The sequence below is a fragment of the Canis lupus genome, chromosome 9 (genome assembly GCF_011100685.1).
Source record: "Canis lupus familiaris isolate Mischka breed German Shepherd chromosome 9, alternate assembly UU_Cfam_GSD_1.0, whole genome shotgun sequence".
NCBI lineage: Eukaryota > Metazoa > Chordata > Mammalia > Carnivora > Canidae > Canis > Canis lupus.
Window position 1 is genome coordinate 3331805 of NC_049230.1, and position 25620 is coordinate 3357424.

Here is a 25620-nt window from a genome sequence, read left to right on the forward strand (position 1 = left end):
AAAGATTTAATTTATTTATTCATGAGAGACACAGAGAGAGAGAGGCAGAGACACAGGCAGTGGGAGAAGCAGACTCCCTGCGGGGAACCCGATGTGGGACTCGATCCCAGGACCCCAGGATCACGCCCTGGGCTGAAGGCAGGTGCCAAACTGCTGAGCCACCCAGGCGGCCGTGGATAGGATTTTAAAACTCGCCACAGTCTCTTTTGCCAGCGCTATTTCCAGATGCTTCTCCCCCCCTGCATATCTACAGTGTGGCTGCAGGGAGCAAGATGAACTATGCGGCTCCCTAAAACATCACTTCTCGGGCAAATAGCCATTAAATGCTTGACCTCGGGGCTCACTCCCTGGGAGCACAGGCTGCCAGGGAAACAGTGTCTCCGCCAGCAGCTCTCAGCCCTGGTTGCGCATGCCAGCCACCTGGAATGCTTTAAAATGCCCAAGCGTGTCCTCACCCCAGAGATGGTGACTGAGGGGACCTAGGCATCGGGACTTTGTAAAACACCCAGGTGATTCTCATGTGCAGACCAGGTTGAGAGCCACTAGGCTGAAGAGAACCTGAGGACATTCTAGGGGACAGCTCTCCTCCCAAACCTTGGGGTGAGGTGACCAAAACAGTAGAGGGCATCGATTGCCTTATTTAACCACAAATCCCAGGACTTGACCTTGACTTCATGGGCGGCGGGACCCACGGGCTCAGACCACAGCGTCAGGACCTACTTCTCTGTCTCAGCCCTGCCCTCACCTGCATCCTCAGCTGGCGTTGCCCCCAGGACGTCAGCGGGCTCGCTGAGCCTGAAGCCGACTCGCTGCACCTGCTGCTGCGATTATGGCCCCGTCCCCGCTCTGGGTCACACCCCAGGAAGCCTGGGGTCCTGAACACAGCCTGGGAGCGACAGACTGTGCTTCCCCCAGGGCTGCTTTCTGCAGGAGGCCAGGGATGGCTGTGAGATGCGCTCAGCATGTCACAGCCACTCCAGAGGCTGCGGCCACCAGGGGTGAGAATAGCCGTCACTGGGGGTAGCTGCGTCCTCTGCTGGTGAGCAGCGTGGGCTCCGGGCATCACTGCTGCGGGTGGGGCCGGCTCTCCCACTTGCGGGCGGCATACCTGGGCATGTTGTCTCTCGTGCCTCGGGGCCTCCCTCCCGCTCTGTGCAGCCTCGCAGAGGGGCCCTCCCTGGGAGGTCCTGCATGCCCAGCGCTCCCGAGCCACGGAGACGCCTAACGGGGTGCCAGACCCAGGACGCAGCTCGGGGGCGCTCAGTGCGAGCCCAGCGAGTGCCTGCGCCCCACCCTCTGCCCTGCCCCTGCGGTCCCGCCCGCCCCCAGCGCCCCCAGTGCCAGCCCTTGGGGCCCTTCCACATTTAGAGTGTAGCTGTTGCTCACTGCCGCCCCCACCCCCACCCCCACCCCTACCCCCACCCCCGCATCCCGTCAGAACTGAGGGGAGGGAGGGGCTCAGGAAGCCTTGTTGACAGCCAACCCCAGAAGGAACCCAAGTCAGGTGGTTTCTAGAAATCGAAACTCCACTCAGTCTTCTCCGGTATTTCCTGGGACCAGCCTGACCACAAGCCTCCCTGGGAGGGTCCTCTGGGGTGAGGGGCAGCCTGCGGCGGGGGCTCCAGGGCAGCCATCAGAGTCGCCGCCTCGGGGAGGTAAGCTCCCGCCTCCTGCTCTCAGGTGGGTATCCCTAGCTCTAGGCAGTGTAGTCTAGTGGGTGTAATGTCCCTGGTGCACGGACCTGGGGACCCGGTGTTCTTCCTCGGCCCCGGGGCCGTCGATGCTGCTCGCAGATCCGCAGGGTCTCTGTGTACCGTTGCCGGGGCTGCTCAGCGGGACAAAGGGCCAAGCCCACGTGGAGTTCAGCCCAGTGTGCTCCTGCCAGCGTGTGCACTTTGCTCCAGGCCTCCCCCTGTCCAAGGGAAGAGCATCTTTTTTCTCCTAGTTTGCAAAAGGCACCGAATGAGCCGAGGCAGGCAGAGCCCTATCCCAGCTCCCTGCACCAGGGAGCCAGGCTACAGCAGGTGGCCATGAGCACCCCAGGGGCAGCCTGGGCGGGCGTGGGACCTCAGGGGCGCTGTGCTTGCTGGGCCTAGGAGGGGGCGGGGCCACAGGGTTCTCTCTTTTTTTTTAAGGTTTTATTTATTTGAGAGAGCTTGTGAGAGAGTGAGCACACGAGCAGAGGGAGAGGGAGCAGCAGGCTCCCCGCTGAGCAGGGAGCCCCACGTGGGGCTCAATCCCAGGATGACCCCTGGGATCGTGACCTGAGCCAGGAGCCCAAGATAAACAATGACTGGCTCCTCCACGTTCAGGGCATGGGCCGAGGCGGCAGGGGAGGAGCAGGTTGGGGATGAAGATGAAAAGCAAGCCCCGAGAATTCTAGAGAAGCAAGAAGAATCCAACTCCGGGCGAAGGTTGGAAGCGCTGGGCCTCCCCATGCCGCCCGTGCCCCGCCCAGGCTCACGGCGTGGTCTTGGTGGCCCTGGGCTCTCCCAGCCTGGTCCTGGGGGACACTGACCTTAGAGGCAGCTTATTTGGTCCACACCAGGCCCTCTGCTCAGCGTTTCCTTCCCTGCTCCCCCACCCCCAGCCAGCTGCAGAGCCGGTCCCAGGCCTCAGCCCTGCTCCCCTCCCCCACCCCCCTGCCCCAGCCACCTTTGCCCTTCTCCTTTCTGATGTGTCCCCTCCCTCCTGGGGCTCACCGATAGCTGTCCAGGATAGCTGTCCCCGCACTCCTACTGGGGTCCAACTGCCTGAACATAAAGATAAAGCCCTGCCCTTGACAAGGCCCACTAGGCCTCTCTTGATCTGGGCCCTGGACGCCCCCCCTCCTCCCTCCACTGTTCCCACCTGACCCCACTGCCGCCATGCCCAGGGCCTGGTTTTCCAAGATGGACTTTGGTGCCCACTGTCCTGCTGCTTGGAGACCTCCCCTGGTCCCCCTCCCCTTTGGGCAAGTCTTACTCCTCCACAGAGGACCACCCTTCGGACAGGTGAGGGACCCCCGCTGGGGCACCTGTCACACAGCTCAGAGGAGCAGGGACTGCGCCTGCCCCCTGTCCTCCCTACATGACAGACAGGGCCCGGTCCTGACAGCTGTCCAGCTCTGCTGTCTGACTCTGCTGCTTCCTTCTGCCACAGGACGAAGGCTGCCCCCCCTACCCCCCCCAGGAAAGGCCATGGCCCTCCCACTGGTCCTCTGGATGTGTCTGCTGGTGGCTGGGACTCAAGGTGAGCTGTGCCAGGCATGCTGAAGGCGGCAGCCTGAGAGGCTGCTGCTCCCCGTTCTGCGGCGTTGACCCCTCCCGGCAGAAAACTGAGGCAAGGTTCCTGGGGTCAGGCCGGGTCTTCTCTCCTGCGGGATGCCCTGCTTGGACGAACGTGACGGACGCTTGTCGGTTCTGAGGGTCAGGCCAGGGTCTGAGCAGTAGAAGCCCATGGGACAAATGTGAGGAGCAGGACGCCGGTGCTTATGTTCTCTATACCCCCTGGCTCAGGAGGCCCCTCCTGGTCCTGGTGACCCCACGACGGCTGGCTACACCCCCAACTGACAATTGCCCTTTGACATGGCACCCGGCCACTCTGCCAGTGTTTCTGGGGAATCCTGGGCCTGCTGGCCCAGGACTTGCCCCCCAGCCCTCCCGGCGGTCCTTGCTGTGGCACGCCAAGCCCCGGGCACCCTCAGGTAGGGTCAGCATGGGCCCCTTCTTCCCCCATTCTTCCTTGGGGTCCCACATTACCCCATCTCGAGTGCTGGGGGCTCCAACTGCCCCTTCTGCCCTTTCTCTCTCCCTGGACGGAGGACTCAGACTTCAAAGACAAGAAGAGGTGCTTTACCCTCTGGGGGGGTTCCGTGGGTGACCCCTTGAGGATGGATGGGGGGCTTTGAAGCTAATTTGCAGTGGGCACTCCCTTGTGGGGAGCTTGACAAGCGATCCACCCAGTTGGGAGGAGCGAGGGGCAAGGTGGTGCTTCCCAGCTGGGATGAGGGCCCAGTTGCCCTGTCTTCATCCCCACTGATGGTTTTGTTCCCTCGGGAGCACCATAGGTGTGAAAGATGGGGACATGCGGCTGGCCAATGGGGACACCGCCAACGAGGGCCGCGTGGAGATCTTCTACAGTGGCCGGTGGGGGACCGTGTGTGACAACTTGTGGGACCTGATGGATGCCAGCGTCGTCTGCCGGGCCCTGGGGTTCGAGAATGCCACTGAGGCTCTGGGTGGAGCCGCCTTTGGGCCAGGTAGGCCTGCCCATCCCCAGGTCCTCTGGGGCTGAGACACACGACCACGCAGCCTGTCCTGGGAAGGGACCGTCACCTAAAACCTGCACGTGGCGTTCCTACTCACTGAGCACTGGCAAACACTTTAAACAGCGCCACTGAGGCTCTGACAGGCTGGCTGGCTGAGGCCCATCCTGTCCCCTCCCTGAGGGCGTGGCCCTTCCTGAAATAGCCGCCCCCCCCCCCAAGAGTCTGGTGCAGGGAGCTGGCCACCGACACAGCTGTGGTTCTGAGGACAGGGCAACAGTCCAAATACCCAGAGGTGGGGGCAGGTAGGGAGCGGAGGCTGCTCGGTGGCCCAGTGTTCCAAGAGGAACCTCATAGCGGGGTGGGGGGGGGCTGCAGGGTACTTCCCCCACGGCCACGTCCCCCACCTCAGTGAGGCTTCGGGGGAGCAGCCCTGTGCTCGGGTCCCTTCCCCCTGGGAGGAGGGCTCCGGTGCCCCCCAGTGCCCCCCTGCTCCTTGCTGTGCCACCAGGCAAGGGCCCGATCATGCTGGACGAGGTGGAGTGCACGGGGACAGAGCCCTCGCTGGCCAACTGCACGTCCCTGGGCTGGATGAAGAGTAACTGCAGGCACAACCAGGACGCCGGAGTGGTCTGCAGCAACGGTGAGCCCCGGTGGGCGGCCCACACGCCCTCCCCGTCCACACTCACATGTGACTCGCCTCTGCGGAGCTCCCCTGCGGTGCCCCCGGAGCCCACCCCTCCCAGCAGCGACCCCGGATTCCCCACTGCCCTCCCCCCGTGCTGCTCACAGATGCTCCATTAACTCTGGTCATCGGCCAAGAGCCATGTGGCACCTGCTCCGGACACCCACTGTGGCCTCCTTAAACCCTGGCCTCTCGGGGCCCTTAGTCCTCGTTCTGGAAATAGCGGGCAGCACCCACCCACGTGCTTCAACAGCAAACTGTGTGTGCCTCAACCCTGCCCCGACGGCGGGCGCCCAACAGCGCAGCCCTTGCCCCTCCCCCCTCTCCCCTGCTCTACCCCGCGTGCTGACCTCACCGGGTGCTCTGTGTCTTCCGGTTTTATTGTCCACTTGTTCTTCCTGGGCCTCACCGGGGCGGGGAGGCCGTGGGAACACTCACTCAAGGATGGAGCAGCGGCGTGGAGGGCTCACAGGGGCACGGGGGGCTGGGTGGGCAGCAGCCCTGGTGGGGAGCCCTTGGTGGGGGCTGGGGGATTGGGGGCCGAGCCCACCTGGCTGACTTGTCAGGACTCATTCAAACCTGTTTGTGGCAAAGAGACCAGGTGGGATTTAGTTCCCAGCTAGACTTTGGGAGTGTGCATCACCCCCTGAACCACCCTGGGGGCCTCTAGTAGCTTCTCTAGGCCTCAGTCCCCTGAAGGAGGCTGCTAGGGACCCCAAAGCTCTAACTTGAGTTTCCATAAGACCCTCACACTTCAGACCATCAAGCCAGGGAGAAGGTTTGGGTTTTAGAAGGTGCTGCCTGGGTGATTGCTTCTGGGTTGGGGTTTTAAAAGGGTGAAGCCTGGAGCTCTGGAAGTCAGTGGGGGTGCTGGCTGAATGTGGGGGAGCAGAGAGCTCCCAGGGGTGTTCGGCAGGGGCAGGGAGGCTCTGGGCCACAGAGGGGAAGGGCACCCTCATCTTCCCCGGAGCCTTCATGAGTGGACGAGGCCGGGAGGAGCCTGAGCCCAGGGAGCAGAGGGTTGGGCCCCTTCTTCCTAACCCTGTGCTCCCGCTGCCCTTTTTAGAAACCAGAGGCGCCCACACCCTTGACCTGTCGGGTGAGCTCCCTGCAGCTCTTGAGCAGATCTTTGACAGCCAGAGGGGCTGTGACCTGTCCATCAGGGTGAAGGTGAAGGACCAGGAGGAGGAAGGCCCGCACTTCTGTGCTCACAGGCTGATCCTGGCTGCCAACCCCGAGGCCCAGGCCCTGTGCAAGGCGCCAGGCTCCACGGTCACCATGGAGGTGGACGCAGAGTGCCTGCCTGTCGTCAGAGACTTTATCAGGTGACCGCACCCGGGAGGGGGTACTGGGGCCTGGGCAGTGTCCACGGGGCCCACCCACCGCCCCCTGATGGCAAACCTGAGGGCTACAGCACCCAGCGTGTCAGTGCTTTCATGAACACAGGCGTGAGCACAACACACAGGTACGCACACACTCACCCCCCACATACCTGTGAGCACCCACATGTCCACATGGTCTTAAACGTGCACACCCACATTCACTCGTGTGCACATGTGCATACTTTTGGGTGCATGTGCTTGGGCTCACTGTCGTGTGCATTCCACACTCGTGTGTACATGATCTTGCACTCTCGCAACCACACTTGTGTATACACACACACATTTGCACACTCCTACATAGCCTCGCCCACTCCCCGCTGACACCCACACTGACACACACACACAGTTACACAGTTACACCGACTCTCACAAAACATCATTTAAAAAATCTCCCTGGGTAGCTGCCACTATTGTAAGAGGCTTCACGCGCTCTGGGTCAGGAATTCACCAGGAACAAGCTGCCTGGACTGGTTTTGTGGAAGGTTCCTAGAGGGGCCTGGGGCAGAGCTGGGAAGGGGCCCCAGGTGTCACCCACCTGCCCTGGGGCACCGCATCACACAGCCTCTGGGGAGGCCCAGGCACGCGTGTATTAGGGGAGAAATTGGGTGGCCCAGAAACACACACACACACACACCCTACCTCTTAGGTAACATAAGGGATACAGTCTAAGATTTCCAAGAACCTAAAACCTACTTCTGAATTCATCCTCCCGCTTCTCATGTCCTGGCCCTGCTTGTGTGAGGTAGCTCACCTGCAACCCCAAACCCAGCACTAGGTCCTATCCGAGCCTTGGCGCGTCGCTGCACGGTGCACCCCGTAGGCAGCGCCCGTGAGCCAGTGCCCCGGGTGAGGCCCGGGGGCCAGCCTTCCTGCACCCAGGCCGTGGCCCCTCCTGCCAGGCTACCTGCTGGGGCCTCCCAGGGGCTTGTATGCAGAAAGCATCCATGTAAAATGAACTGTTCCTTTTCATTCTTAAGACCTAAGGCTTATATAACAGGAAGTAACATTTAAGAGAAAACAATGAATGGCAATTAAAACAGATTAAAATGGTTTCTTTCCAGCCAAGTATGAGAAGTTGTTAGCTAGCCTGTGCCCCTCCTCGCAGGACCTATGTTTGAGGACGAGGGCAAGTGCCCATCCATCCCTGCCTTCCCAGCCCAGCTGGAGTCCCTGGGTCACTGGGAGTGTGGGCTCCCAATTGGCAGGAGAAGCAGACTAGAGGTGGCCGGGGTGATGCCCGTGTCATGGGGGCATGCGACAGGTGCTGGGGACAGAGAGGTACCTGTGGGCACCCAGCAAGGACCTGAAGGGGTCTGGCCGGGGATGTGGTGGCAGGAAGGAAAGGGCGGTGCCACGCTGATGCTCCTGGCGCCAGCGCCCTGCCACGGGTGACAGCAGTGACGGCAGAGGCAGAGACCAGGAGGTAGGGGGCTGCCTCTGTCACAGGTGAGGGCCGGAGCGTCATCCTCAGTGACCCTGGATCTGGATCTGCCTGTGTTCAGTGCACATGGCTCTAAGCAAACCTGACTGGAATGTGGGTTGACCCAAAAGATGAATCCATGGGGCACCAAGTGCCTCTCGAAACAGCTGGCCCCCCAGGGGTGTCTGTGGGAGGATGGCAAACACGTGGTAGATGGTGAGGCACCGTCGGCCCGGCAGGCGTAGGGCTGCGCTGAGTGCTCAGCTCTCGCTCCCCCCGCAGGTACTTGTACTCCCGAAGGCTGGACATCTCCCTGACGTCCGTGAAGTGCTTCCACAAGCTCGCCTCTGCCTACGAGGCTCAGCAGCTGCAGAGCTTCTGCGCCAGCCTCTTTGCCATCCTCCTCCCCGAGGACCCCTCTTTCCAGGCACCCCTGGACCTCTATGCATATGCGCTGGCCACCCAGGACCCTGTGCTGGAGGAGCTGTGTGTGCAGTTCCTGGCCTGGAACTTCGAGGGCCTGACGCAGGCCACGGCCTGGCCGAGAGTCCCCACAGCCCTGCTGCAGCTCCTGCTCTCTAGGAGCGAGTTGGCCGTGCCCAGCGAGCTGGCTCTGCTCACGGCCCTGGACGTCTGGAGCCAGGAGAGGCGTCCTTCCCACGGGGAGGTGGCGCGTCTGGTGGACAAGGTCCGGTTCCCCATGATGCTGCCCGAGCACCTGTTCGAGCTGCAGTTTAACCTGTCCCTGTACTGGAGCCACGAGGCGCTCTTCCAGAAGAAGATCCTGCAGGCGCTGGAATTCCACACCGTGCCCTTCCGGCTGCTGGCCCAGCACAGAGGCCTGAACCTCACCGAGGACGCCTACCAGCCCCGGCTGTACACCTCGCCCACCTGGAGTGCCTCCGTCTCCAGGAGCTCGTCCAGGTACTGGAACTACCCCTACCAGTCCTTCCAGACCCCGCAGCACCCCAGCTTCCTGTTCCAGAACAAGTACATCTCCTGGTCTCTGGTCTACCTTCCCACCGTCCAAAGCTGCTGGAACTACGGCTTCTCGTGCTCCTCTGACGAGGTCCCCCTCCTGGGCCTCTCCAAATCTGACTACTCGGATCCCACCATTGGCTACGAAAACAAAGCCCTGATGCGCTGTGGGGGGCGCTTCGTGGCCGACGTGACCGATTTTGAAGGACAGAAGGCCTTGATCCCCAGCGCCCTGGGCACCAACAGTTCGAGGCGCCCTTCCCTCTTCCCCTGCCTGGGGGGGTCCTTCAGCAGTTTCCAGGTGGTCATCCGCCCCTTCTACCTGACTAACTCCTCAGACGTGGACTAAACAGGAGCAGGGAAGCCTGGGGCCTCCCAGGCAGCCCCCGGCCTGGAACTCCCAGGCACCCCCCCAAGCCAGGGCCTCCCAGTACCCCCCCCAACCTGGGCCTCCCAGCGACCGCCCCCCCCCCCCCAGCCTGGGCCTCCCAGGCCCTGTCCCCCAGCCCAGGGATCCCATCCTCTAGCTGCTTCCTGCCTGGAGCCACCCCCAACACCGGCCACCAGAGGGCCCTCCTGCTTTCACGGAGCTCCCTGAACTCAGAGAAGGTACTGGAAGGTTTGGACGAAAGCTCACCACAGTGCCCCCACCACCCAGCCGGTTTCCGGGTCCAGAAGCCCTGGGACCTGTGCGGGGCAGCTGTTGGGTTTTCCATGCTGACTTTGACTTCCCCGCCCTCTGCTGTCCCCCATCCGAGATCACTAAAATTGCACCGTGCCTCCCAAGCTCCCACCTTGGTGCACTCTCGTGAATCCCTTCTGCACTCGGAGGTTGGGTGTGCTGGGCCCTGGGGCACAGAGTGAGCACACGCTGCCCCTGTCCTCATGCAGCTGCGCCCTGGGGGCGGGACACAAGTAGACAAACAGCCGGGGTCATTAAAACTGGAGTAATGGGGATGGAGACCCAAGGAAGCGCGGGGAGAGGCGCGGGCTGGACCCTCCGGGTTGGATCCTGCGGGGAATGAGGAATGAGAGGTGGGCCTGTGGGAACGGGGGAGGGGGATTGCTCCAGGGAGAAGGAGCGGCCCCTGCCGGGCACCGCGTCTCTGTCTGCCCCGGAGCGCGTGCATGGGGACGGGGTTGGGGACGGGCACTCAGCCTGTGAGGATGGGACCTGGAAACAACCTCCATGCCCGTCCAAGGTGACGGCCGCAAATAAACAGCAGCCGCCACAGGGCGGCCGGCCTCGAGGACGTGCTGAACAGTACTGCACGGCCCGCAGAAGCTAGGCCAGGGCGGGGGGCAGAGCCTGGGGCCCCGAGGGGACGTCCCCCCTACACTGCCACCACCGGGCTTTGGGTGCTCGAGGCCCCCCTTCCGCGAGCGGGACAGGAACTCTGCAACGTCCCTGCTCCTTTGTGGGGCATGCTCCAGGCCAGGGTCCCCAGACCCTCTCGGGCCGGGTCTGAGCCCCAGCATTGTGCTTCCCGCCTTGGCTTTGGGAAGGGGAAGCCGCGGCCCAAAGCTCACCCAATGGGAGGGGGTTCGGATGCTGCACAGCCAAGACGCCGGCAGCCCCCCCACGCACACTTCCCCGCCGGCACTGCAGACACAAGCAGAGACACAAACCTCCCTCCTGGCCCGCGGCAGCTTTGCCCTCCCCAGGGCCCCCATCTCCTCCCCTACCATCTTGGCCACCCGCGTGGCCGTCCCTTGACATCTCACAAGTGGACCCTATTGCTTCCACCGGCGGCCACAGCAGCGGGTGGAGGGGGCAGCCGTGCCCGTGCGGTGGAGGTCGCCCCGGGGCACCACCAGCGGCTGGCTCCCCCGTCCGCCACCAGCCCCTCAGCAGCCGGGTGCGGGCCTGGTCAGGGAACCGGCACCCTCCGAGCAGAGCGCCCTGGCCCCGTGGCCCCTGCGGGTGGGAAGCCTGCAGCCCGCTGTGAGCCGTCGGATCCCGCAGTGGGAGGAGCCGCCCCGGTTCCTACCCGCGTCCACGCACTTTTGAGCGGCAGCCCCGCTCGCCTGGGCCCCCTCGAGCCTCCCTTCTCTGCCCACTGGAGCGGCCAAGAGGCAGGAGCCTCCGCGGGCCGGGCGCCAGTCTCCTCTTCCAATTCAGTGGAACGCGGAGGCGTCTCCCGGTGGAAGCCTTGGTCCCTCGGGTGTAAAGTCCCTCAGGCGGCCGGGCCTGGCTCCCGCACGGGTTCTTCCCTGGCTCCGGGAGAACCGCGGAGGGGCCACGAGCCCAGTGTGTGCCAGGGGCTGGGAGCAGTGGTTTGTGTGTTTGGCAGCAGGTGACGGGGCTTATGTCCTCCCTGACCACTGGGGTGGTTCCGGCCTGGCTGCTGTCCCCCAGGTCCAGGCTCTTCCACCTGCCGTCCCTGTCACTTAGGTGTCAGGGCCACTTGTCCTGACTCCCCGGCTTGGGGCTCCACCTGAACATCATAAGCCACTGGGTGTGGGCGCCGCAGCACAGGTCAGATCACATCAGCCCGGGCATCTAGACCAGGGTCAGCCCGTGCCCCTCCCTGCCCCACGGCCCGCGGCCGGGGAGGGGTGGTGACAGCCCCAGAGCCGCCTGCCTGACTCCCGTGGCACGAGAGAGCCGCGCTGCTGGGGAGCCTTGGGGTGAACAGTCACGAGGCATAAACATCCTCGTCCTCTGTGACCATTCCAAGACCTCAGTCTTCGTCCTCTTCCCCGTGCGTGCCGCCACACCCCCATCCTACTCTTTCCATTCCAGACACTGACCAAACCCCTAGCCTCCTCCAAGGCAGCGAGGCCCCTGACCCCCCTCCCTGTACCCAGGTGGAGAACAAGAGTCTGCTCACCCTTTGGTCCCTAGGGGACGGCGACAAGGCCGTAGCCAGCCCCTCCCACCTGGTCCTAGCCTGTGTGCATCCTGAAACCAGGCTTGCACCCCCTCCCCCCACCCCGTGAGGCTATAGGTGGCTGAGGGAGCGGTGCCCAGATCCGGGCTGGTGCGAATCCCCACGCCTCCTCGGGGACCCACTGCACCTGCTGCTGGTGGCTCAGATCCTGCCTAGCTCGTGGAGGGGCAGCTCAGGCCCCGTGGCAGGGGTTTGGGCCCAACACTGTCGTGGCTTGGAAGAGGAGAGGTTCCCAGCAGAGGAGGGCACGGCGTGACTCGGCTCCGCACCCCCGACAGAGGACGGGCAGTCCTCTGCCAGAGCGGGCCTCTGTGAAGGCGTCCGTCTGGTCCTGGGCACCACCCCCACCCCGACCCACATCCTCCCCCTGGGGGTCGGGAAGTCCCTGCCCCCCGACGCCTCCTTCCTCAGTGTATTTCCTTCCCTGGGCACTCAGGGCAGGGGTTGTCCGGGTCCGTCCAGACGGGAGGCTGCAGATTAACTGCACATAGTGCACACCGCAGGGTCCTGGATGCTGGGCCCCTCCCTCCCTCCCTCCCTTCCTTCCTTCCATCCTTCCTTCCTCAGCATCTTAGCGAGGAATCCGTGCATCTCCAGGGAGTCTCGTCATCCATCAGCCAGTCGAGATAGTTAGCACGACGCCCAGCCACTCACGCGACGAAGCCAGATCTCCGATGGATGCACCTGTGCTGGATTATTTTTAGCTTCGGCCTCGTATAATGAAAACCCGCAATAGTGGTGACTTACAGGACCTACTTTCTCTTCTCTCACATAGGAGGGGTGAGGCAGCCTTTCCGAGGCCAGGCGCCTCCCCTTCCAGGCCACTGTCTCAGCAGTGCCTGCCATCCCCGACGTTACCTCACGGTCCATAATGGCTGCTGAGATTCCAGCCATTTGTGTCTGCCTTCCAGGAGGCAGGAAGGAGGGGCAGCCTGGGTGGCTCAGCCAGTTAAGCGTCTGCCTCCGGTTCAGGTCATGATCTCGGGATCCTGGGTTCAGGTCCTGCATCAGGCTCCCTGCTCACACTCTCTCTTGCTGTCTCTGTCTCTCTCTCTCAAGTAAATAATTAAAAAAAAAAAAAAAAAAGCCGGGAGAAGGAGCAGAAAAGGACAAAGGTGCTTTCTCGCAGCATCTATCCCCGACACTGAGTAATCTAAATTTCACATGTAAGGCGGCTCGCTTGCTTCACCCTCGCCTCAGTCCCATTGGAAACCGCTGCCCCCGAGCCCACAATCCTTCAATACCTTCTGTTCCATGTACTATTTTATGGGCAGCGATAGGGTCCCCAGCACTTCACCTCCAGGGGGTACCAGGTGACCCAGGCAGCCATGAATCAGCTGGTTTGCCCCTGGACGCAATGCCGGACCACACCCCCCATGTGCCCGTGGGACCCTGAGAAACAGCCTGACCGGTCTACACCGTGTGCGTATGTATGTGTGTACGTATCCACATCGATCGGTGCGTGACTGTGCACGCGCACACATGTATCAAGTACGGAGCTCAGTTCGTCTGCATTCCCTCCGTGTGCCAGGCACCCACAGACCCACATACCACCCCTTCCCTCAGCCCCAGCTGGTCCCTCGCACCTCCCCCCAGGTACAACCACACCCCCCCACCATGGCTCTGACCTTTTTTAGAGATTTTTGTTTATTTCCTAGAGAGAGATAGAGCCGAGCAGGGGGGAGGGGCAGAGGGGGAGGGAGCCCACGCAGGGCTCGACCCCGGGATCATGCCCTGAGCCCAAGGCGGACCTTCACCCACGGGGCCCCCCAGGCGCCCCAGGAGCAGCCGTAGCTGGGAGGCTGAGGTGGCGGCGGGACTCCCGTGGTGATGTTGGAACCGGAACCAGCAGCCCGGCTACGGATGTGCCCGCTGCTCCGGGGCCACCACCGCATTGGGACCCACCCCTGCTGCGCGGAGCCCGGGGGCGCCTGAGAGCCACAGGTGTCCCGAGCTTGGGGGGGCAGATCTCAGGTGCCCCGAGAAACAGTTGAATCCATTAGAACCCAGGACGCGCCAGTCGGGGTGGGGGATCGCCCCGCCGCTCGGGAGGACTCTGGTCACACGTGTGCAGCCACAGAAGACTTAGGTCAGCCGCGAGCTGCGGAGCACTCTGGGTGTCTCCCGAGTCCCCACAGCCACCCCCCACCCTTCTTCCTGGGGGACCACCCCACCCCCACTGTTGGTTAGGGGTGAGGAGCAGGGGACCACATCCGTGCTTCTGTTGGGGGGATGGGGTTCACGGGTCACCCTTTGACCCCGTGAATACCTGTGTATCTCTCATGCAACAAAGGGTTTTTATTGTCTGGTTTTTACGTGTATTTATTTATTTATTTTAAAGATTTTATTTTATTTATTCATGAGAGATGAGAGACACAGGCAGAGGAGGAAGCGGGCTCCATGCATGGAGCCCGATGTGGGACTTGATCCCGGGTCTCCAGCATCACACCCTGGGCCGAAGGCAGGTGCTAAACCGCTGAGCCACCCAGGGATCCCCTATTTATTTATTTTTAATTGAGGAGCTACGACGCAAGGAAGGGTTTTCAGAGGCCGTCCCCTTGCTGCGCAGGCCTCGTGCCTCGGGTTTTGGCCGCCACCCGTGGCCCCGGGCGAGGGTGGCGGGCCCTGGGCCCCACCGAGAGCTGGACAGAAAAGGTTTGATGTGGCAGCAGCTGATCCTCCGAAGGAATGTCGCTGGGGGGGGCCGCCAGGGCCCGGGCCAAGCATGTGGTTGTTGCAAAACGCAGGGAAGGAAGCAGAGCCCGGGTCCGGCCCTGCCTCCTGTGCCGCCGCCACCACCACCGCTGCCACCGCCACCGGGTGGCTCCTCTGCACACCTCCCAGGTCCCAGGCAGGTGGCCCCAGGCCGGTGCTCGCCTTCAGGGGGCCTGCGTGGTGCAGGAGGGGGTGGGGCCAGGAGGGCGCGGCTGGACCAGGGTCCCTGCAGACAAACATGCCAGGGAGGGGACGGCTCAGAGGCACCGGGGGCTGTGACCTGCGGGAGGGCCGAGGGGGTGACTGGTCAGCAGCAGGGGGTGGGGGGGATGCCAGGGTGAGGCTAGGACAGCACCTGCCTGTGTCACCGGCTGCCGTGCTCCTTAGTGGAGCCTGCCCAGCACCTGCGACCCCCATGCACCCCCCGATGGCCAGCCTCAGATCCAGGGGCTCCCCGCCATCCCCGCTGGACCCGGGAGTGGTGGGAATCCCCACCGGCCTGTGTTCCCTTCCCGGGGTTCCCGGCACAAGGCGCCCCGCATGCGCAGCTGGAAATGACAGATCTACGGCTCCCAGGACAGGAGGCCACAGTTGGAAATGACGGTGTGGGCAGGGCCGGTTCCCTGGGAGGCGCCCAGTGCGCGTGGGCCCCAGGCTCTGTCTGTGGCTGCGGCCTCCGTGGCGCGGCCGCTCGGCTCCCACCTCTGTGGCCGTCAGCAGGACGCCCCGAGCCTCTCGTGCCCCTTCCTCTTGGAAGGACGCCAGTGACTGGATTCAGGCTCCCCCTGACCCCCCCACCAGGGGGAGTTCATCTCCAGGCCCTTAACTTAATTACATCTCCAAAGACCCTTCTTCCAGAGTCACATGCACGGGTCCTCGGGGTCAGGACAGGGACATACCTTTCGGGGAACACCGTCACTCCACTGTGGGGCCCTCAGAGTCCAGGTGCAGGGGTATCCTCGCTCGGGCGTGCCCTCCCCAATCCGAACCCTGCTCCTGCCTTCCTGCCACAGCACCCTTGGGCGTCTGGAGCCAGAGCCAGACCGGGGGCCTCCGGCACGTCTCTCACTTGAAAAGCCCTCTCCCCTCCGGCCGGCGACTGGTTTCTTTTTTTTTTTTTTTTTTTTGATTTTTATTTATTTATGATCGTCACACAGAGAGAGAGAGAGGCAGAGACACAGGAGGAGGGAGAAGCAGGCTCCATGCACCGGGAGCCCGACGTGGGATTCGATCCCGGGGCCCCAGGATCACGCCCTGGGCCAAAGGCAGACGCCAAACCGCTGCGCCACCCAGGGATCCCCCGGGTACTGGCTTCAGACCTGGAACACGTCGCCCGTCCTGGCGTCCGCTCGCTGGAGGCATGGACTCTCCCGCCCAACTAGAGGAGACCCCCGAGCCCGGCGAGCTCCCCGGCCGCGGCCACCTGCGCCCGAGCCAGGCCCCGGGATCCTCAGGTGGCTGCGGGCTGGCGGGGCTGGGGGATCGCCGACCACCACATCTTTCGAATCCAGGGGCCGAGGCAGGGAAGCCGCGGAGAGACAGCTTTTGGTTTAATGTGACGAGACACACTCTAACCACCCAAGTGGGAGGGGGCCCCACGGCCGGCACTTGGGGACCACCATGGGGGCAGCTGACACTGAGCCGGGGCTGGGGGGCCGGGGACCTGAGCCCTTCTAGGCCTCAGCTACGGGGTTCAGCAGACTGGGGCCCCCACCCCGGCCCCCCAGGCTCCTCTTGTGCAGAGGGGACCCTGCTGGCTTCTAAAGCCCTTCTGCCTCCCATCTCTCAAGTCCCCCTCCCTGCACCCAGGGCGGCCTGCCTGTCCTTTCTGGTCCTTTCTGGTCCTTTCTGGTCCCTCCGGGGACGCGGCTGGGCCATCATCCATTCACGGCGCCCCCTGGTCATCAACACAGGGGAGCCAGAGCGGTTCCTGAGGCTCCAATCTGTTCTTGGAACTGTAGTGGAACGACACCCCACCCGTACCAGTGACAGGGGTCCTCCGTCCTCCTGGAGCAGTGCCCGACCTGACAGACCGAGCTTTGGCCGCCCGAGCCAGGTGGGGGGAAGCAGCCTGCAGCCTCCCCGACGGTGGTCCCTTCCCAAAGAAAGAAGCTCCTCCACCGCCAACACTCACCCCCAAATCCTGCTCTGGTCAACAGGACTTCTCTTCCTTCTCAGGGCGCACGCAGACGATCCCTTCTTCTGGAATCTTCTTTCACTTCCTCTTCACCAGGTAATTTCCAGGCTTCCTTCAGGTCTGGGGGCCTCTGGGGTCTCGGGGCTCCGGCCAAAAGGGACTGAGCTTCGGCATCGCTAACCAGCTCGCCCGGACTACGCTTGGGAGACCCATGGCTCGGACGCATGACCTCTGGGAACACGTCCCTGTGTTAAGCACTGAGTCAGCTGCCCTGCCCTGTGCCCGCAACACGCGGCACGAGCCCCCGCAGTGAGGCCTCCACGGCAGGTCTCCCCTCCCTGTGTCCCCGCAGCCACTGGATGGAATTCATCTTTCAGGGTTGGGTCATAGGCATGCCCGGCATAGACCAGGGACACAGGCCACCCTCAAATCTTGGTTCAAGTACTCGGGCAGTCAGAACCACGTCCCCCTGCCCGGCTACCCCATCTACACCCAAGGGGAAGAACCCAAACACCGAGCACGTGAATCTCACCACAGTCCCAAGTAGAGGCGAAGCGGCTGCGGAGCGCTGGGCCGGCTTAGGTCTGGGTCATGTGGGATCGTCTAAATTAGCAGCGGTTTTCAAAGTGGGGTCCCTGGTGAGCAGCATCAGTGTGGCCCGGGGAACGTGTTGCAGTACAGATTCTCGGGACCGTCCCGGCCCTACCGGGTCAGGGGCCCTGGGACCCTGGGTAAGGGCATGACCCCAGTCCTACAGGTCCGAGGCCCTGGAGCCCTGGGGAAGGGCATAACCCCAGTCCTACCTGGTCCTATGGGGTCAGGGGCTCTGGGGCCCTGGAGCCCTGGGCAAGGGCATGACCCTGCCTTCCCAGAGCCCCCCAGAGACTCCAGTGCACTCAAGTGCAAAGCCCTGGGTCTGTCCTCCCCCACTGCTCCTGTGGCTGCGGGTGGGAATCCCCTGGGGGCTCTGAGAGCTGCCGATGGATACCCTCACCCTCTGTGCTGTCATCCCAACACCCTGACAGAGACCCTGAGTGTCAGAGGGCCCTCCCTCCTCACCCCTGCCCTGTGGCTTCGCTTCCAGTAACAGGGCTCCAGCTCTCAGACACCAGCGCCTGGACTGAGCACAGGCCCTCCCCAGCCCCCCACTGTTTAAGGGCTTCATCCCATGACACCACCCCCGAGTCACAAGTCCCCAGGGTGTTCCCACCACCCCCTCCTTGGGTTTGATCCTTTGCTCAGGCGGCCCACAGAACTCCGGGAACACTTGGCATTACCAGGTCTTGATAAAGGATCCAGGCGGAAACAGCCACAGAGGGAGGGAGCATGGAGCTGCCCTGCAGGTGCGCAGCCCTCCCAGCACCCAGGAAGCTCCGGAACCCCATCCAGAGGTGGCTCCTTCACATAAGGCATCTTTGGTTACATCGTGGCCGTGGCCGTTGGTGACCCATTGGACCCTCCAGCCCCTTCTCCCCGACCTAGAGATCTGGGGGTGGGGCTGGAAGTTCCAAGGCTCTAATCACATGCTTGGTTCCTCTGGCAACCGGCCCCACCCTCCGACCTAATAAACTGCATCGTGTCCTATTATGTCAGGATATCGCGGCCCCACCGCCCCATTCTGGTTGGGTCGCTAGGTTCTGGCTCCCTGGTTCCATCTTCTTTTGGCTCCAATGGGAGGGCGGAGGCTGGGCGGCCAGGCCCCTGCGGGATTGCTCAACAGAGGGGGAGCACTCCCAGGTGGGGAGCCGGGGCAGCCGCCCTGGGCCTCGGGGCAGAGCGAGGAGGGGACCGTGGCCAAGGGCAGCTCCTTCGATTCCGCGCGTGGTGTGCTGAGCAGCTGTTCCCCATTAGAGCAGCCCTTTCTAAGGAGCGTGTGCGAGAGGCTCCTGCTTCAGTCGCAGCAGACCCCGCGGGGACGGGCACGGAGGAGCGTTGCCGTGGCAACACAAAGATGGGGTGGGGGGGGTGCGATGGTAACGGCGCTTTTGACCTTCACCATTTCGCCATTTCGTGGGACTAGTGGCTTTCTCGTCTCCGGGGGCTATTCTCAAGCCCGCGGCCAGGCGCAGTCCCCAAGGGAGGCCTTTGGGTGGCCTCCCCGCCCTGCCGTCTCAGAGGGCACTCGCCTGCGAAGGCCCAGAGGAACCCCGGGCCCCCTGGGAAGCACCCACGGGGGCCGAGCCCCTGCGTGTACCGGCCTCACCACGTCGCCCTGGGCCACACCCCGTGCTCCCTGGGCAGCTGGAAGCACACAGGCAAGGTGACCGTGGCCTCTGAGCTCCCGGGGGTTGGGCACAGAAGGAGAGATGCAGCCTTAGAGACTCACCCAACTCGCATCTCAACTGTGTGGCCAGAGGCAGAAGACGTCACCTCTCCGGGTTTGCCCCCCGCCCTCCTTCTGTAATGTGGATGCGGCCCGCTGTCTCCCCGCCTCCACCCCCTACAGGGGGCTGTGGCCAGTTCCACATGAAGGGGGTCTGAAGGCTCCCATTGTCACACCCCTTTTACACGAGGGTGAGGGCATGTCTCAATGTGCTGGGGCAGCTCCAGCAGATGACCACGGACAGACGGACGGATGGGGTGGGGTGGCTTGTAAACAACAGGCTCACATTCCCCTGGGCTCTAGAGGCTAGACGTCTGAGGTCAAGGGGCTGGGACGGTGGGGGGAGCCCTTCTTCATCCATGTCCATAGATAGCTGTCTTTGTCACTGTGTCCTCACAGGGAGGAAGGGGCGAGAGAGGCTCTGGGGTCTCTTCGATAAGGTCACTAATTCCTTTCATGAGGCTCCATCCCCATGACCGGGTCACCTCCCAGAGTGATATGGTCACATCAGGGGCTCGTTTCCAACATGAGATTTTGGGGGGACATCCAGTCTAGGGCAGGATATTTATGTACCTCCTCTTGTCTCCACCAGGAGCTCTGTGCTAGGCCCTTTGGGAATCTCCACTCTTCTAGAGACCCAGGTTAGAGACCCCAGTGCCCTCCCGCCCCAGGCCTGGCCATAAATTACCCCCTCCCCGCTCTGGATTACAGGCACTGTTGCCCATTTGGGTTCTAGGCTTCACTGTAATTCAAAGGCTTGCTGTCGACTGGGGTTCAGAGAGCAGAGGTGAGCAGCCCCTGCAGGCCCCAGCGGCCCGGGTGGGTCTGGTCTGCCCTCCTCTGAGGCCCTGGCCCGAGGTAGTGAGGAGGACTCCCCCTCGACCACACGTGGGCCAGGCCGGCTCCCCCCCACCTCTGGGCCGGGCAGCTCCCTTGGACCTTGGTGGGGTCTGTTGGATACATGCGTGGGCAGCCAGCCTGATCTCATGCAAGGTCCGAGAATTTCTGAAAATGCTTAAAAGCTTCAGCTCCTTTGAGAAGGATTTTCTTCATTTTGGCATAGTGGGGTGTTTCTGGGCCGTGGGCCACCCAAACCCTGGGGCGCCTGCCTTTATTCCCCCAGTCAGAGAGGAGGCCGGGCTGGGAGGACCATGCTGTCCTCGGACAAGTGGATCTCAGGGGCTTGTTCCGAGTTTCCTGGGGAATGGGGCCGTGCCCTGCAGCCCAGGAGGAAAGAAGGCCAGTTAGGTGGGTCTCGTCCAACAGCCAGGGTGGCCCGGCCGTCACAGCCCTCGGGGCTGACCACCAAGGGAGGCCCCAGCTGTTCCAGCCCTGGCACCTGCCCACCCGAGGTCAAGAATCCAGAGGGAGAGGGGACCCCGCAGCCCAAGAGGAGAAATCCAGAGAGGAAGGGGACCCCGTGGCCCAAGAGGAGGAAAACCAGTGGGGCCCCTTTAAGACTCTCTGATGCCAGAGGAGAGAAAATGCAGAGCAAGCCCTTTGGTAAACATCTGAGGGCTCAGCAGTAACAGCTACCAGCTGTGCGAGGGGGCGCTGGGGGGTGGGGAGGCTGCCCTGGGCTGGAGGGTGGGATGGGCTGAGGTCAGTCTGGGTGGGGACCAACCAAGAACAAATACCGGGAGGACAGGCGGCTGAAACAGTCCTGTGTTCGAGGGCAGAGAACAGTGGCCAGCCGCGAAGCTGCTGCACAGCCACCTCGGCCCAGAAGCTTCCACGGGGCCCTGGGTGGGGGAGGGGTCTTTTCCCAAATCCTGCTGGCAGTCAGGCAGTGAGGCCGTGGGAGGAATAGTTTCAAGAAAACCCGTGGGGGCAGAGGGGACGAGGGAAGGACGGTCGGTGCCACTTTCTTGAAGCCACTCCAACAGCTCAGCCTCGGGTCTTCACACAACACCGGCTCCTCCTGTCACGGGTACCCCGGAGCCCGCCCCTGAGAGCCGGCCCTCAGCAAAGCCTTCTGCAGACCCATCACCTTGACCCTCACCTTCTCTCACCCGGAGCGGCCGGCCTGCCTTCCAGCCCGCCTGCAGCCGGGTGCCACCACGGGGCCCCCCCCGCGGCCTCCAGGGTCCTGGTGGAGAGACCTCGCCCTCGGCTTAGACGGCCCCATTAGCCACAGGAGCTGCGTCAGTCGGGGCGCTTTGGGCCATGATGATACCGGATCCAGTTCCGAAAGGCTCACCCCGTGGAGAAGGTGTCGTGTTGGTGTTCCCTGCGAGGCGCAGAAGCGGGGCGGCTTCGTGGGCAGCCGAGGCAGCGGTCCAGCCGCGCCCCGGGGGACCTGGCACGAGGCGCCCCACTCCTTTTCTACCTCCCAGAGCAGCAACTTAAACCTCACACCGCCTTCCCTCATGGCGCCCAAACGGCCGCAGTGGCTCCAGCTCCACTGGAAGGCAGGATGGACCTCTCCTCCGGAGCTCCGGTTCTGGTTGTTTCTGTAGCACAAATCACCCCAAAACCTATGGACCAAATCTTGTATCTTGGTCCTGCCTCTGGTGACCTGGGCTCAGCGAGGACGTGTGCATCCCTGCTGCACGTGGCACCAGCTGGAGCAGATCCAGCGGGCGGGGAGCGGGGGGACATCATGCTTGACAAGTGGCTGCTGCTGCTGCTGGCTGGGAACTCAGCCCAGGGCCTCGGCTCCTCCTCTCAGAGAGCTGCTCGGGCCCCACGTACTGGAGGATGAGTGTCGAGGTTGCATCCATGAGGCCCCGGGGAAGACTTGACTCTGCCCACCGTGTCTGGAGTCCCCCCAGAGAACGGAAGGAGAAGCTCAGGGTGCAGTCAGGGTGTCCCCTCCAGCCACGTTCACTGAGCACCTCCTGCACACCGGGGGGCCATGCTGAGTGCTTGACACTCATTCCATCGATTACTTCTCACCACAACTCAATGGACTGGGGCTGTTATTCTCCACCTATTACAAAAACTAAGGTCTGTAACTTGCCTAAGGTCACAAAGCCAGAAGAGTCTATACCACCACCACCCAGCCCATAGCAAAGCTCAAGACGGGGTCTGTGGTTGAAGAGAGCAACTTGAACCTGGAAGCACATAGCCTGGCTGCACGGGCAGCCCTTTATGCAACCACGAGGTAACCCAATTTGAGCAAGAAGCCGATGCACAGAGGAGGGGAGAACCTTGATCACACATGGCCCGCCTTCCCTGGGACAATTCAGGTAGGCGAGCCAATACACCTACTTTACCATTTAAGACTGTATATGGGGCAGCCCCAGTGGCGCAGCGGTTTGGTGCTGCCTGCAGCCTGGGGTGTGATCCTGAGACCTGGGATCGAGACCCACATCGGGCTCCCTGCATGGAGCCTGCTTCTCCCTCTGCCTGTGTCTCTGCCTCTCGTATACATATACGTCTCTGTATACGTTTGGTGCATAGCTACTCTTTTTTTTTTTTAATCTTATTTATTCATGAGACAGACAGAGAGAGAGGCAGAGACACAGGCAGAGAGAGAAGCAGGCTCCATGCAGGGAGCCTGACGTGGGACTCGATCCCAGGTCTCCAGGATCATGCCCGGGCCACCCAGGGATCCCCTGTGCATAGCTATTCATAATTGAGAGTATCTTACCCAATAGAAGAGGCTAGTATAATATTTTTCCTATTTCACTGTGGGGTTGTCTAAATGTTGGTCTGTGCGACTAGACAATAAGCGGCTTAGGAGCAAGGACCAGGCCTCAAGCCTTTTTTCTCTATCCCCAACGCCCAGCACAGCACGGGACACTCCATTTTTTGAGCCATACGTGGAGAGAAATGAGAACCGGTGGAGCTATTCTTCCAGAATTTTAATTTTTTTTACTTTTTAACATTGTATTTATTTATTCATGAGAGACCCACAGAGAGAGGCAGAGACACAGGCAGAGGGAGAAGCAGGCTCCCTGCGGGGACCCTGATGTGGGACTCGATCCCGGGACCCTGGGGTCACGCCCTGAGCCGAAGGCAGGTGCTTAACCACTGAGCCACCCAGGTGCCCCTTTCCAGAATTTTTAGATGCTTATAGCGTAACCCCGCTCTCCTCTCTGCTTCCGTACCCGGCGAGGTTCATTCACTGCCTCTCATTTTCAAAGCCCAAACAGACGCGACTTTGGCAGAGGAAGAGCAGGGGAGCCCATCTTCCCCGGGGTGGGGTGGGGGGTGGAGAGGATGTGCGGGGAGCCGGGGAGCAGCGGGGGGAGGCCAGCCCGGGGACTTTTCTACCCTCAGCACAGGGCACGGCGATCGACGGGTCCTCGCTCCGGGAATAGCCTTCGGCCTGGCGCGGGCAGCCCCACTCCACGGCTGACTTTCCACGGGCACATTCCCTCCCACCTGCCTGGCCTATCAGGGAGCTTTGCCGCAGAAAGCCTCGCTGAGGATGATAAAAGGAAAAAAAAAATGTGTGTTCTGAGAGTGTTTCTGAGAAAAGCATGCCTGGCCAGCTCCTTCTGCAGCCTGCCTTCCTCCAGGGCGTGGGCGCCCAGGGCCTGGGGGGCGGAGACAGGGCACTTGCTCCAAGCTGCCCGCTGGGGGCCCGTCCTCAGGCTGGTCTCAGGGTGGTGGCCGCCCATCATTCCCACCTGCGAGGCTCTGGTGCCTGTGGTGACCTGGGTCTCTGTGTGGTCTGCTGCAGCTCAGCAGGTGTAGACGAGAATAGTTTGAAAATCTCACCTGACAGGGAGCCCACGCCCGTCGCTGATGGACCTCGTGTCCTTTCTCGGCGACAGGATGATGCTTGACATTTCCCTGCTGTCCTGAGGGCGATGGGACCTTCCCTCAGAGGTGACCTGTGCTTCGGTTCTGGGGCACTTCCCCAGGGAGGGGAGGGGGCCGTTGGACTGACTCTGGCTAAGCCTGGGCCGGGGGGGGGGGGGGGTGCTGAGCGGTGCAGGAGACAGGATGCTGGCCGCCTGGGAAGCTGTCCTCTGAGACGGTCGCCCGATACAGAGAAATACAGAGAAACAGTCGGTAAGGACTTAAAAGTCAAACTGAACTAACAGTGACTACGTATTTCCTAAGTCAATAAAATCATCTCTGCAAAAACAACAAGACAGGTTTTTGGCAAATTGTGTGTTTGAGACGGTCTGACCTAAAATAGAAGCCTGGCGGAGTGAGTCCCAGGGCTAGTGGTCAGGACTGAGGTCTAGCAGGGCGGCGGGGGCGGATGGGGGTGGGGGGAGACCCGGGGGCCATGCAGGAGGTGGTGCTGGGTGCTGGGGACGCCCTGGGGCTGTCCTGGACGGCAGTCACGGGACGTGTTCACTTTGCGGGGATGCACCAAGCTCCACCCTTGAGATCTGTGCCCTTGTCTGAATGTGTGTTGTATCTCAAGAAAAAGTGGCTTTCGATCTCTCTATGGGGAGGGGGACACACGTGATGTTGGGTCAGAGGCGCACACCCGTCAAGCATCTGAAGCTCGGGCGGTGACCCGTCCAGGGCGGGGCGGGGATGGGGGGATCACAGAGCATCGCACCTGTCACGACACCCTGGACAAGAGGAAATCAGAGGCTCTGGATCTGAGCCCCAAGGGCCAGCAGGTGAGCGCGTGGCTCGGTGTGCGTGGGGGTGAGGGCCACACGGGCTTGCACGTGGCAGGCGACACTGGGCCGGTTGTGTGGTCATAGGCCTGAGATGGCCGAGCCGGGCGGCCTCCTCGGGAACTTGGGCCTGGGCTTGGGCCTCGCGGAGAGCATCCCAGCCCGCTTGGGACCTGCCACCAGCCCGCCCGCCTTGGGTCGGTGCCTTCCTGTAGCTCGTCGCCCCGGACGCCGGGGCTGCCCGTCCCTCGAGCCGCAGGTCTGCCCAGCAACCCCCACAGTCGCCGAGAACACAGCAGCCACGTGATTTCATAACATGCGTGCAGGTTAGACACCGGGAGAGTTCGGGGCCACCGATGCTGGGCTCCCTGCGGGGGGACGGGGCACCCTCGGCGGTTCCGGCCGTTCCGTGCCCTGTGGCGCGGCCAACGGCGGGTGGACAGAGGGCCTCAGCGGCGGCAGTAGGATGGTGCAGACCCAGCCTCATTCCGTGTGGGCCTCCTGTTTTCCTGCACGATCCCAAAACAAAGGTGCTCTTGTTCCTCTCGCGTGTGGGGGGCCGCTGGCCGGTGCAGAGCCCAGGCGGCAGGAGAGGGGCACGCAGCAGGCGGCCCTGGGGTGACGGCACGAGGCCACGCCAAGACGCCGGGGCCTCGTGGGGACTGTGAGCCACGCTCACGCCGGACTTCGTCCTGTCTCAGCGAACGTCACTCTCAGGAAGACCCCAAATCTGCGAGGGCGGATGAACAGGTGGCGCACAGGTGGAGACTTTCGGGCAGGGCGACTATTCCGTATGACGCTGTCGTGGTGAATGTACATCGTCGTGTACATGTGTCCGAACCCACACACTCTGCGCCACCAAGATGATCCCTAATTTAAACCTGGGCTCTAGTTAATAATTAGATCCCAGTATTGGTTCCGTGAACCATGGGCCAAATGTGTTTGCACCCCAAAATTCACGCTGAGATCATGCCCACCCCCCACGGGAGGTGATCGGGCCATGAGCGGGGGGCACGCATGTCGGGTTAGTGCCCTGGTAAGTGAGGACCCGGGGGGTCACCTGCCCCTCTCGCCGCCACGTGAGGTCACAGCAGGAAGACGCCCCACAGGCAGGAGGCGGGCCCTCACCAGCCACCCCGAGGCTGCACCCTGACCTGGGGCCCGCAGCCTCCCGACCTGTGGGAAACACGGGCCACCACCCCGCCGGCCCCGCGGCGTGTTCGTCACAGCGCCCTAGCGGACTATGACGCTGTGACCGATGTGTCGCGCTCTGTTAGGTGACGACAACACGGAACACGGTGGG

General features: G+C 62.6%; 2 protein-coding genes and 1 long non-coding RNA gene across 7 annotated transcripts in view; 2 read left to right on the forward strand and 1 right to left on the reverse strand.

Annotated features, from left to right (window-relative positions):
- The window catches only part of CANT1 (calcium activated nucleotidase 1), a 31975-nt gene extending 22471 nt beyond the window's left edge, over nt 1-9504 (forward strand). For 2 of the 4 annotated variants that reach the window (XM_038546419.1, XM_038546420.1), the window contains exons 4-8: nt 3142-3231; nt 4049-4240; nt 4758-4889; nt 5998-6256; nt 8016-9504. In XM_038546419.1, coding sequence (XP_038402347.1) covers nt 3142-3231; nt 4049-4240; nt 4758-4889; nt 5998-6256; nt 8016-9060 — 1718 coding nt within the window. In that variant the 3' untranslated portion in view covers nt 9061-9504. Of the gene's footprint in view, nt 1-1496; nt 1681-3141; nt 3232-4048; nt 4241-4757; nt 4890-5997; nt 6257-8015 lie in introns of those variants that run through there. The other 2 variants (XM_038546422.1, XM_038546421.1) reach the window with 2 other exon arrangements.
- A 6349-nt stretch (nt 9505-15853) lies between these two features.
- On the reverse strand, nt 15854-18417 carry LOC102153844. 2 transcript variants are annotated; one of them, XR_005364141.1, is made up of 4 exons: nt 17735-18417; nt 16990-17060; nt 16455-16702; nt 15854-16275 (listed from the first exon to the last, which is right to left on the reverse strand). It is a non-coding gene; the product is annotated as an uncharacterized LOC102153844 (long non-coding RNA). The 2 variants fall into 2 exon arrangements; XR_005364140.1 differs by having other exon boundaries at nt 16990-17092; nt 17735-18416.
- Nucleotides 18418-18427: 10 nt separating this feature from the next.
- LOC111097510 (basic salivary proline-rich protein 4-like) lies at nt 18428-23577 on the forward strand. Its single transcript, XM_038549484.1, has 7 exons — nt 18428-18436; nt 18478-18717; nt 19373-19421; nt 19517-19567; nt 20047-20283; nt 20655-21971; nt 23008-23577. Exons 1-6 carry the CDS (start codon nt 18428-18430, stop codon nt 20909-20911), a joined length of 843 nt encoding a protein of 280 aa, XP_038405412.1. The 3' UTR covers nt 20912-21971; nt 23008-23577.
- Nucleotides 23578-25620: the final 2043 nt, after the last annotated feature.

What these genes read in the sequence shown, in the direction of transcription:
- LOC111097510 (XM_038549484.1), top strand. An exon ending in GCTGGAAGCACACAGGCAAG is followed by an intron (nt 18,718 to 19,372) that starts GTGACCGTGGCC and finishes TGTCTCCACCAG; the next exon opens with GAGCTCTGTGCTAGGCCCTT. An exon ending in CCACTCTTCTAGAGACCCAG is followed by an intron (nt 19,422 to 19,516) that starts GTTAGAGACCCC and finishes TTTGGGTTCTAG; the next exon opens with GCTTCACTGTAATTCAAAGG.